The 13,123-nt window shown below is 36.5% G+C and overlaps 1 protein-coding gene across 11 annotated transcripts in view; it reads left to right on the forward strand.

Moving 5' to 3' along the window:
• The first annotated feature begins 266 nt into the window (after positions 1 to 266).
• LOC131788977 (peptidyl-prolyl cis-trans isomerase FKBP2-like) overlaps positions 267 to 13,123 on the forward strand; it is a 127,145-nt gene continuing 114,288 nt past the window's right edge. The window contains exons 1-6 of one of the 11 annotated variants that reach the window (XR_010718132.1): positions 267 to 473; positions 1,122 to 1,380; positions 1,766 to 1,843; positions 2,071 to 2,125; positions 6,173 to 8,005; positions 8,263 to 9,897. Coding sequence is in view for 2 of the 11 variants with exons in the window: in XM_066169466.1 (XP_066025563.1) it covers positions 387 to 473; positions 6,173 to 6,263; positions 6,821 to 6,842; positions 7,959 to 8,005; positions 8,263 to 8,336 (321 nt within the window). In the remaining 9 variants the exon portion in view is untranslated. Of the gene's footprint in view, positions 474 to 1,121; positions 1,381 to 1,765; positions 1,844 to 2,070; positions 2,126 to 6,172; positions 8,006 to 8,262; positions 9,898 to 13,123 lie in introns of those variants that run through there. The other 10 variants (XR_010718130.1, XR_010718134.1, XR_010718131.1 and 7 more) reach the window with 10 other exon arrangements.

Below are 13,123 nucleotides of genomic sequence, written 5' to 3' on the forward strand. Positions count from 1 at the left end.
ACAAAGTTTTGCGATGAACTAAAAGGACCCAATGGACTTTGCCTAGAAAGTATAAACAACTCCAATAGTAAAGTACTTCTAAATAAATATTTTTGGCAAACACTGCAGAGGAAATAGTGCAGTTAATTTTTAAAGGTATTTCAACTTCAACGAAACAAATCTTTTATTTCTCTCCCCTCCCCCTTTCATTATTTTTGACCGTCGACCGCCCCCTTGGTATAAATTTATTCCTCTCCCCAGCCTTCCGCTGCCATTAAAATCAAAGATGGCGGCCATAATATTCGTTATGAAATTACTTAGCACTCGCTCGCCAAACTTACGCCTGCTCTGCAGGCTATAATCACCAGCGCACCTTCTTTGAACCAAGCATAATCTGAACCATCCGTATGACCATTGAGACAATTTGCTTCAAGCTGAAAAGGGGTCATCATCAAAGGGAAGCGAACTACAAGGGATCCGAGAAAGAAGAGAAGGTAAGCCGTGTCTTATCTGGGTTTTCTCTAACGCTAAGGCCCAGAAAAATTCAATCTTTTTTTACCAATCGTCGTTTGATACTAGCTTTAGTTTATAATTAAAATCACGTTTCGGCAAAACAATGACTTTGGCCTTCATCGCCTAAAAACCCTCGCGCCGGTTCATCGCTCGAATAACATTCTAAAGTGTTCGTATTCTTCAAGTTATTTCTTGTCCTGTCGTTTGGAATGTTTTATACGGTCATGGTGTTAATGGAAAATAAGTTATCTTACGGATTTTGTTTTGCCTAGAAAGTTTTCAAATGATAGCGAACGGCGAGCGCAAGTTTCTATCTCTTTCTCTCTTCAGTCAACTATCGTAGGATTTACTCTATTTTTAAAAAAATCGCGCTTTGTCGAAGAAGTATTGTTTTAGCCTGAGAACGAAGTAGTGGCCTTTCCCAAAATTCAAATAAAATGAGATCGAGTCAGCGATGATCATGTTTACATTGAGTCTGATGCGGTAATTTGATTTTGACAATATTGTCATGTGAGCAAACAAACTTACGGGTGAAGTGGAGTTAGTTCTACTGCGGAATGAGTGAATTTCATTGTTTAGTTATGGTACTTTTCAGCGCTATGTTTTCATGTTTTCTACTCGAACTTCAGGAAATGGTTTCAATTGTCTCACAAAACATGGAGCCACTTTCTCTTCGCTCAACATCTCAGTCGAGGCGTACGTAATGCTCGGGTTATGGTGAACATGCCTCCGATGCGATATTTTTTTCCTAATGGTGGAAACTGAAGAATCAACCTCTGAAACCGATAATGATCACATTTTGCAAGAAGCGTCTGAGCTGTGATCGTGTAATTAAATGGGGTCTTAGCAATTTGAGCTCACAAGCACGCTGGTTAGCACATGGTTAGTGTAAGTAATTGTTGTTCACAGTTTTTGAATTCGGGAGCCGTTTTTGAGAGTCTGTTTCTGTAACTTTCCTGGATATTTTCTGTTGAATTCATTGAGGTACAATCTCGGAATTTCATAAGCGATTATGAACGATAAATTCGTATCAGCACCATGATTCAGGGAGGTTTTATTAACCGTGACATTATCAGTTTACAATTCATGAACCATTTCTGTAACCTGCTTGGATATTTTCTTTTGAATTAATCGAGTCACACTCTCGGAATCCGTATATGTAACACAAGTGAAGCACATTTTCAACTTTCCAAATGATTTTAGGAAACTATACTTAATTGACTCTCGATAAATTGGCCTGCCATAACGCGTTGATTATTTTATCATTTTGTAGCCCCAAAAGCTCGGCTTATGATTCCGGAGGTACTGAACTTGATATACTTGATTCAAAAGGCAGCCTTCAAAGAGGAAGGTTAGAATAAAATTACTTTTACGACCGTATATTTCACCCGGTTTACATATGTAGATAATTACATGAAAGATACCTATTAAAGCTGTATTCAGAAGCAAAGACACGTAGGTAATATACTTCTGCCTTATTTTTATATTAACGGATTTCTTTTTATGTAACATATGTTCATCCCTTTAATTTCTTCCTTAATCTGCCTGCAAATAATTAAATTTTATGTTTTAATTCAGGTGTGAGAAGATAAAACAGAAGTGTTGCAGAGTTCTCCTTCCAGACTGAATTCAGGTGAGAACATCAGTAAACTAGTTGATGTCATATGCTTTTCCTGAATCTTTAATTTTATTGCTCTGGGTTTTTTCACAAAGGGTCTTTTATATCTTTGTGTGCCAGCTAATGAGTAAAATCTCAGTGAATAGATAATAAATAAATCCATCTTAAAGTTTTTGGCATTTACTATTTTAAAATTCATAATTGGCACTCTCTTTTCATCCATGTAAAGAGATATTACACATTTCTTAAACTAAAATCTGAATCATGAAGTCAACTTAACTTTAATGAGTTTGAAACTTCATTGAACATAACAACACTTTACTGGAGTATGTTACATTTATTTGCTGCCTTTCTGGTACATATATACATGTTATTTGCAGGCTGGGAGGTCTGTATATATGGTGAAAAACTGTGACGGAGGTTTTGAAAATACTGCCCAAGGCCGTAGGCTGAAGGCAGCATTTTCAAGACTGAGGTCACAGTTTTTCACCATACCGACCAACCCTTAGCCAGTAAATAACATATTTATTTTTTTGAAACTTGACGAAATTCGTTCCGAAAGAACCCAAATGATTTAGGGCTGTAAATACGGCAAGATCTTCCATAAACTGAACAGTTTTTGAGCCAGTTAATGGAAGTTAAAATAGAGGTGATGCAAATTCAAGAGAGATGCGTCAGCGAAACATTTTCATTTCCATAACGATAATTTTAAAGGCTTCCAAACAAACTTTGAAACATTATTTTTACAAGTATCTGTCACAATCTGACACCTGTCAATTAGAGAGTGTGTAACCAAAAGAAAGCGTAAGAACATTTGAAAAACAATGGAACTAGTTTGGCAAGGACTCTCATGACAATGTTTTCTTCAAAAACATTCAATGATCTAATGGAAAGTATTATTCACTCTCATCGACGATTCATTCATGTACAAAGATTTACCTCTGTTCATTAAATAAACGGCAAGGAAAGTAATCGTGAGTAAATTCAATTTTTTTATTTTGAAGTTGTGATAGTTTGCTTGTTTGTTTGCTGCAATGGCATGTGTAAATCTGGTCTTTCCTCCACAAAAACTAAATTCGAATGGCACACTCCAACGAGACACAAGGGGATTTAATGCGGCCTTTTCTCAAAAAATTCCTTCAGTTTCTCTTGTGCAATTTATGGTACAAATGTTCAAATTGAACAGACTTGGAAAGACTCACTGAGAGCGTATATTTGTTGTAAAACTTAAATTAAAACTTTGCTCGCTCTTTCAATGCGAACAAATAGCTTGAGAAAATTCAGGTATTAAATGAATGAAAGTTCCTTCATTCAGTTTAACTGTAACAAAATCCCTCACATTTTAACTTTCTTGGTACTTTTTGTGAACGATTAAAATTAATTGCAGACAGGTTTTAGGCCACTTGTCAACCAACGTAACGACACTATTGTTTATACAAATTCATTCTGAAACCAATATTTTTCTGTCAACCAAAGTGATTTGAGTGAGAGAAAAGGGAGGATTCATAAGTTATTCATCGGCTTGAAGTAGTTACTGATGTGTTTGCTTAAAAATACTGCCCAGCCGGAAACACGAGCTATATTTTATGAAAAATGGCAACAAAAGTTGGGATGTACTTGGTGACTCACGAAAGCATTACCGTGGCCCGTGGGCAGAGATAGGAAAATACTGACCGGGTAAAGAACCAATCAGATTGCAAGATTCATTACTGTGCCCTCTCAAAAAAAAATAGGATTACATAACCCTTTAACTCTCAAGATTTCATCAGTAATTCTCCTTACTGTCAGCCAAACAATTTATTTGCTGTTAGGTTGGAGAATTTGGAATTGGATCAACCAATTATCCCCTAATTGATATTTTTCTTTATACTCATTATTTGTCTGTTTGATATTGTACTGATGGTGTAAGGAGAAATTCTGTCTAGATCACAAGTGGGACTAAAAGGGTTAAAATCTGCGACTTCAATGTGTTATAATGATTAAAATTTTTTAAAATGTAACCAAAAATTGTGAGGAGAATATGATGTTATGAGACAATGGAAAAACCTGTTGCTGGTTCCTTATCTCTTTAATGTTTAAATGTTCATGGGAAATGCGTTTTTTTTTTAAAGCGAGGATACAGAAGTTTTCAAAGCTGATAGAAATAAGCTGTTTGCTAGTAATGAAAAGCAACCTGACAATCACACCTTAATGTTTGACATGCTTCACTCAAACATGTCAGTCGTGTGTACCTACTGTTGTAGAGGTGTCTTTCTTGCCCTGTGGTTCATGAGCTGTCGCCTCTTATCGAGTCCAGCTTTGTTTACCCCCAATGTACTTGCCTTAAACCAACATCTACCAGAATACTTTGAATAGTTCATACTAAGATAGAAAGGGGCCTCAGTGGTCAGCATTGAGTTTGGTCGTTTCTTGCGATAAATTTTGTAAACAAACGCAGGGTTTCTCTCATTGAAAACTCAGTACTTCTGACAGGTTCTTCATGATTGGATGAAATGTTTTCTCCACATGTGAAAATGTTATTTCTCTGATTTGATTGGCTGTAAACAGCTCTGAACGGCGAAAATATTTGACGGATCATAATATTTACTTGATGACTGAGTGGGAAGTCTGTGCATCATGATTGAGAGCAAATATCTTCTGTCTGATTAGTACAGGAAAGAGCCAGTTTGAATGTGTCTCAAAAGGATAATTTTTAGAATATCCTCTCAAAAATTCCACTCAAAACTTACTTTTGTCTCCTTGGAGTCCCCTAAAATCTTGCATGGTTGTACATCAGTGGACATGCATTAGGAACCAAGGAAGGTTCATGCATTACTGTTACATTATATGCAATAATAAGATACATGAAAAAGTTACTCAGTTCTGATTGGTTTAGGTAAATGCAGCTTATAGGTGATTCAATGCAGAAGAGGGTTTATTTAGTACAAAGAAGTAACAAACCAGACTCAACAATTCCTTGAAATGTTTAGCCGGACCTTAAAGATGGGAAAATATCAATGTATATTATTGTTTTGATTGTACACGGTTGTTTTGACCGAACGCACAATGTCATTTGCAGTCTTTGAATACATTATTTTTGCACATGATGTGCATGCTTTGCTTCCACATAATTATTATAAGCTTTCTCGTATTTTTTCATGTATATTATTAATATGTAATCACAATTTTTCTCCTGCAGTTTGGAATAAATAAGCACAAGTAAATTTTTTCAAAGACCACAGCCACATGGTTTAAATGTTGTAAAAGGGTTAATATTCCCTCTGCTATGCTTCAGCACGTTGATAATTTCGTTTCAAGAAAACATTTTGTTACGCTGTAAATGATCATGTCTTAGGTTGGTCAAAAAACTGACAGGTGAATTCATGCGTGTAAATGAACTTTATTTTCTGATTGAATGCAAAATTCTCTGAGGGATTTGTTTGCTGACGTCATGAGCGTGCACAATAGGAATATGAAGCAAACTCATGCAATTGAATTTGATCAGACAAATTTACTAGCTATGTTGTAAAATGAATTAGTCGCATGACAGTGAGGAAGGGAAATTCACTTTTTCGTGTTGGTTTGATTCTTGGCTGGTTTAAAAGGCCCAGTGAGATAAACTATATACCAGGCATAAATTGACTTCACTAATTTAACAGCAGTATGTTTCACTTAATTTTCAACAGTGTCACACTTAATTTTGTGAACTTTTACTCCTTTTTTTGTGGAATAGACTTCTGTCAAACATGCATAACAGAAAGGGTCTTGTTTCTGCTTGCATGGTTCATTTACAGGGTATTTAAAGATATTTATCAAAGATGAGGGAAGTAATTTAATGCAATGTTTCGTCCTGAACTCCTTGTGAGAAAATGGTTTCCTCAGGTAACATGACTTGTAAACCAATTATAATGAAGAAATTGAACTCAATCAGCTGATACAGAATTTTTAAAGTTTTTTCCATTCATAACCCAAAATTAGTTCATTTGAATTAGCTGCAAGAGAAAGGTAACAACTTGAAAAGGTTTCCTTCAAACTTGAGTTGTGTTGATTTGTTCTGTGTGTTTAAATTTATTTGATTTTTAGGGTACTCTGAGGGACGGGACACAATTTGACAGCAGTATCCCTAGAGGAGAACCATTCGTGTTTACATTAGGAGTGGGACAAGTTATCAAAGGTGGATACTTGTGATATAGCATGCATGACTTTGCAAAACAGGCTGATATTTGTAGTTTGCCATGATATTATGCATTTAAGCAAGTGATTGCACTTTCTACTGGTTTACCAATTAATTGCCCCATGTGGGAATTGGGGAGAAGGCAAGAAACATTTGGACATCACAAGCTAATGGGGATCTATTACTTTAATTTATTAACAAGCATTGGGTTTAATGGTTTGATAAACTTTAGGTTTCAGAATGTTTATAGTTAACTTAGTTTCTCAAACATCTCATGTTTTTTTACCCAACTGTTTTATTTTATAGTCATTTGTTATAAGGCAGGGAAAACAAAGCAAATAGAGGAGTGGTTTGGGACAGGTCTTGTAATGTTCTTGTTGGATTACATTGTAAAATAACCAACTGTCCAAACAGCTGTGCAATTTCACATGATATTTGTACTCAATTTGTGTGTTATTTGTACTCTCTGAGAGCAGTTGGATTATAATGTAAGATATTTGATGTATATTAGAAGTGTTTTTACTATTTAATAAGTCATGATTAAATTTTTGTTACAGGATGGGATCAAGGACTATTAAAGTAAGTTACAACTATAGACCACTCATCATTTGTTTCTAAGTCTTATTTATACACAATAAATTCCTCTCTCCACATTACTTACATTTTCAAACTACTTCCTCAAACTTTTTCAGAACTGTACTGAACTGTACAAAAGAAGTAAACTGTGAAAAGCAAGCTTTTGAACTTTGTTGTTCTGTATTTTAAAATTTTGTTAAAGCTGGGGTAAATTTTGTAGTAAAAGTGCCAGTGCATGTGAGTTATGGATAAGTGGTCTGGATTTAGTAGGCAAATGTAAGAGAATTTCTGGCCAGTGATTAAATGTTCAGTGTGTAAGCATGAAGTGTCAAGCATTGTGCGCATGACATGGCAAGTATAGATGTATCCATAGGACCTGACTTGTCATTCCCTAGGGGGTCTATAAAATTGACATTTTTTTGCTCTCTCTTCCTAAGGCTAAGGCTGAAGAGAACCTGAACAGTTATTGATAAACTGGCTTCAAACCATTCATTAAATGTGGAACTAGCAGCAACATAAAATTCTATTTACATTCGCAGTCTAACCTGTTTAATTACTTATGGACATTAAATTACAAAACATGAAAACCAACCTCTTTGGAAGTATTTTTTATGCAATCTTGAAAAGCATCAGTTGATTAGTTGACAACTTGAAAATACAGTTATTGCAAAAATTTCAATAACTATGAAAAAAATGAAATATTTCTAGTCAGTAGAGTTAAACCAAAGGGTTGTCATTTGATTTGGTATTGTTTTAGCCTACAAAGTATAATCTTACACTGTTAAATGGGCACTTAATTAGTACAGCAACTAACAATGGCCAATGAAAAAGAGATTCAAGAGAATAGGGTGAGCTGGGAAGAGCTGAGGAGGAAAGGGAAGAATAGGCAACAGTGACGTTCTCTTTTTATGATCATATGTGTCTTAGGGTATGATGGGGACAGGCTGACTGACATATGGTATAGTTACTATAGTTCTTTTTGGTGTCCAGCTACCAGCTTTTCTGTTTTAACATTTTGCTGTTACTTACTCAAGGTATAAATAAACTTCTTGTTGTTATTGTTAATTGAAACTTTTTTTTTGTTTGGTTTTTTTTTGTTTTTGTTCATGTTGTTTTTAGTATGTGTGAAGGAGAAAAGAGGAAACTTGTAATCCCATCAGACCTTGGTAAGTCCCTGCTCTGATATTTAAGTATATAATTTACGTCCAATGCAGTGAGTAAGAATTGTAGCTAGTAGATACTAGTAGGATTGATAACGGGGCAACTTACCTTGCTTGAAATGTAAGCTTATGTAGATATAATATATCTGTTACATACGAGCAAGCTGAATTATGCAAGAATTCTATCAGTCATATTCTTATTAAAATAATTTTCAGCTGTTTTTGCTATACTAAAAGGATTTTTCTTTCTTTTAATTGTGCAGGTTATGGGGACAGAGGAGCTCCCCCTAAGATCCCAGGTGAGTTAACAGCTTGTGGTCAACAGAGACAATGCTGAGTCAGAGCATTACATGAACACCAAAGATATTGATGCCAACCTCTGAAATTGTGAAATTGTGGAAAGACTTGATTTTGAAGTATGGCATCAAAGCCACCCCAGCCGCTTCCTCCATAGATTTGTTCATTGAAACTCTGCCAGTCGATCTTCAGAGCCTGCAAGTTGCTAAATTGGATGCACATAATCTGACAAAAAAAGGAAAAACCACACAACTACAATTATCCAATGGGGAATTATTTTTAGTAATTAATTGCTCATAATTCATATTGTCTACACTCTTAAACTATGTATTTAACTAAAGGTCACCAGAGAAATTTAAAGTAACCATGGTAATGTAAAACACAGGGCGACAAACCAAGTGGTCTATGAGCAATTGTGAAGTGGCAAATAAAAATTCCTTTGACCCCTAAAAGTTACCAGCAGCTAATATCTCAAGTACTAATCACCTTCCAGCAGCCGATGACAGAATTGTAATCAGATCTTGAACACCATATGGCGTGAAGGAAATCTTTTGATGTCAGAACTTTTTGAAAATAAAACTGTCTTTAAGAAAATCATAGAATACTTTCTGTTCATGTTAATTACGCTTCATGTTTATTTTTTTAATTTAGATTTCCGGGAAAGGACGGTTTTTGATTAACGAGAAAAGTGTTCTTTGATTTTGTGGGTAGAAAGTTATCGGTTTTTGGGCATATCTCTAGCACAGAATATGTTCCCGCATTTCAAACTTGAATTTCTCCCACGTGCTCCTCAAATAGACTTCCTGTTGACGTTTTTGAGTCGTGGGTTTGGATTGCCATGAGTTTTCTTAAAGGAACCAATCACACCCGAAGACTTCCTACTACAAGTAAGGAGAATTTGGCGCAATCATTAAAGCGTGGTGTTGTCAAGTGCCTTAACAAGCGCCTTTACAAGCGCCTTGACCAGCGCCTTTAAAACCATGTCCTGGAGGGGCTCCAAATGACCGTTCAATCTTAAAATTAGCTAATGTAGACTAGCCGAGTCTACATGCAAAATTTGAGCCAAATCGGTGAACCTGCTTGTCCGACCAGCCTCTCGGTTTGCAATTGGACAACTAGTTTAAACAGAGTGTTCATGAACACCTTATCGCGTCCAAACGTATCGGAAAAATCTGCCGTAGTATCGGTAATACTAGGATTAACTACTGGTCTTGAAGACTTGTGCCATTTTAATTCCAACAAATCTGATGTTCATGACACAAGAATTAATTTTAACTTGGTATAATTCCTCCAAAAGTTAATTAAAATTTCCATTGGACTGAAACTAAGATAATCGAACAATCAAACGACCAATTATTTTTCAAGTTCTATGGAAATCTTTAAAAAAACATATGGCTTTAATAGCTTTATGTAAACCTTAAGGCAAAAACCGATTGAAAAAATCTGATGTTCGTGACGCAAGAACTAATTATAACTAGGAAAAATTCCTCCAAAAGTTAATTGAAATTTTCGCTCGACTGTAACTAAGATAATCGAACAATTAAACGACCAAACGACGAATTATTTTTCAAGTTCTATGGAAATCTTTACACATGCATATGGCTGCAATACTTTATATAAACCTTGAGGCAAAAACCGATTGAGAAAAAAAAATTGCAAAAACGAGTTCGTGTCGCACTTATCGTCGTACTGTTCTTCAAGTACAAGTTTTCAAACCGCTGATATCGCGATAGGAACACCACAAGAGACTTCATCTTTTGCTGCTTCTACACCTAAACATCCTACAGATGGCACCTCCGCAGAGAGCAGGGGTGACAAACCACGGAGTGAAACACTACACTTTCCCAACAGCCCGTTCGTGGAGGAGTTCCCCGTCGATTATCTACCGGAGTTACCTACAGATCTGGCGACACTGATAGACGACAATCTCCTTCATTGCTGGAAATCTGGCGTTTGCCTTCGTCACCCACGGTTGTTCCTCCTGCTGCACTGCGTCGCCGACACTGGATCTGATCAACAGTTGATTCGAACGGAAGTAAGCCCTTGCCGTCAGGGTTGGAGGGTTTTGAGTTTCGCGGTGGACCACATCGACACGCTCATTCGCAAATGGTACCAAGAGTTATCGACGATGGATGAACAGCAACTCAAAGTCAGGCAGCTTATTCCCTGTATGATGTGCGAAAGACTCGGCCTAGTAACCTCGTCATCATCATCATAAACTTTATTAAAGTGTCTTGAATATCTGGCCGACGGGGTTAAAAACTCCTCTACTAATAGGGGACACTTAATAAAGTTAATAACCTACTAAATATTTTCTATTGAACTATTTAAAAAAAAGCCTGATAATATATTTAACAATATAATAAAGTTAAAAAACATATTAACTATCAACTGATGGGATAAATGATTAAAAAAACAAAGATTACGAATTACAAAGGATGCAATTAGAACGATTGTCGTCTTCTACCATTACGCTCAAATTAAATTTACGGATACGATTTTTAAAACTAAATAATGATGGGAGGGTTCTAAATTCGCTTGTTAGCTTATTCCACAACTTTGGTCCCAAGTAGGTGAGGGAATGTTTACCATATTTCTAGGTCCTAAATCTGAGGATGGCAAACTCCGCCACCCTTAAGTTGTAGGGTGAACAATGCGTGAGAAATAGCTCACACACTATGGTGTAGCAAAGTTTGTGTTTATATATACGGATAGTAATATCTTGCAGTCTTCTGTTCTGAAGCGTCGTTAGATCACTCTTGTCCAGTAATGCTTGGTAGCTCGATTGCTTATCTAGGAAAACTGCGCGTAGTGCTCTTTCTTGAATCCGTTCGAGCTTTCTTTTATCAGTATCACCACAGAAATGCCAAGTCAGGTGGCAATAAGTTAAATAAGGCAATATGGTTGATTTACACAGTTAATTTAGCATTGGTAGGGATAAGTTTTTTAAGCCTCAACATTACGCCTACCTTTTGACTCGCCTTCTTACTTATTTTACATTTTTTATTTTACATATATTACATTTTAAGACTCTTAATTTTTTAGCGCCTACTTATTTATATTCTTTCATTTCTCTTAGGCTCCCATCTAAATATAATCTAAGGAATTCTAGTGATGACCTTTTGCTTAGTTATCCGCGTTTTAAATCTATAGCTACACTAGGTGATCGTTCTTTTACCGGTGCTACACTGAATCTGTGGAATGCGTTACCATTTGACATAGGAAGCGCCAGCACAGTTAATATTTTTAAAGCCGAGCTAAAAACTCACCTTTTTCGTCATGCATTGTTAGCATATATAGTTGTTTTTATTATTGTGAGTTTACTTTTAATTGTAATTTTAGCTTTTTAACCTGTTTATTTTGTTTTTAATCTTGTCATGCGCATTTGAACATTTTATGGAATTTGCGCATTATAAATTTCCCATTATTATTATTATTATTATTATTATTATTATTTCATTAATGTGAGTGTTAAATTTCAATTGTTCGTCTGTGGTAACTCCTAGCAAATTAAGACATTCGGAAGTTTCAATGGTGTTTCGTCGAAAGTGTAATCGAATCTTACTATCTGTACAGTTATGCTTTAAAGTCATAGTTTGATATTTGCTCAGGTTTCCTTTTGGCAGATTGCTAGAAATTCAAAGGCCTTATTGGCATTCCTCATAAGATTGGTGTTAGCCATTTTCGGGTCCCCTGTTGTTTCATACATTTGATGGTCGATTTCATTTACAAGTTCAAGTTTACCGACTGTCAGCGTCAAAGTGCAAAGTCAGATTTAATCCGTTGTCCTTATCACCCGAGCTGGGAAGTTGATCTTCACAAGGTTGCACCTGATATAATGTTTCATGACGTAGATCCTGACTTATTGTTGTCGCACGAAGGCGTTAGGTGTAAGGACGCCGACTCGAGTATCCTCGGAAGTGGAGGCTTTGGAAAGGTATCTGTTTCTCCATTACATTGTACCAGTCTTTTTGTAACTGGTGTGAAATTTGCATGTTAATGCAATTTATTATGGTTTCGGTGGAAAGAAAGTTTAAAATTTAGAATCGAACTGATGTGGATGGGGGTAAACTTATTATCTTCTGTCTTTTTTGCGAATTTATCGTGATAAGGGCGAACAGGAAGGTAACAAATGCTCTGCTACGAACTTTCCTTTTTCCCATGAAACTAGGCGTCCGTTCTAAGACCTCGAGCTATTTTGTCACCACTCATTCTCGGTTTGCTTTTATTTTGTTTTGTTTTTTTGCCGTTAGCTCCGCCCTGGCTCGCTAGTAGCAGACTCGTTGTTGATTTCCTCGCAGTTAAGGATTTTTTCGCAGTATGAGACGGCCTTGATGAATTTTTCCATAGGGTTAGGGTTAGGCGACTACGAATGGTGTAACAGGCGTCTGCACCTGAAAGAGAGGCTATAAGGCCCCTTTATTGTATGGCAAGGTAGTCCTGAGCTGAATCCAAGCGTCCTGATTAGCTCTTACTTGGTCGGGATTTTGCCATACGGACCGTTTCCACGGAAACGGTCATAAGCCATGCCTTTTTCGTCGCGAAGGCTGGGAAATTTAAAGTAAATAAGTTTGGCCCGAGTGCTATATAGTAAGCAACTTATTTACCTCGCTTGCTCGAGCTGCACTGGGGAATATTGGTCTTGGGTCAGTTTCGCACGGACCTCGTGCCAATATTCCTTAGTGGGACCCTCGCACTCGGTCAGTAAGAAGTTATTCCTCTGTGGGTTTCTGGAAGCATGCCTAACAGACGGCAGTAGACCGCCATCAACCGGCCTTTAGTAAAATCCCCAGGTAAGGATATACCTTCAAGCTCTCTCAGCAAGTA

Source organism: Pocillopora verrucosa, chromosome 7, assembly GCF_036669915.1.
Source record: "Pocillopora verrucosa isolate sample1 chromosome 7, ASM3666991v2, whole genome shotgun sequence".
Taxonomy (NCBI): Eukaryota; Metazoa; Cnidaria; class Anthozoa; order Scleractinia; family Pocilloporidae; genus Pocillopora; species Pocillopora verrucosa.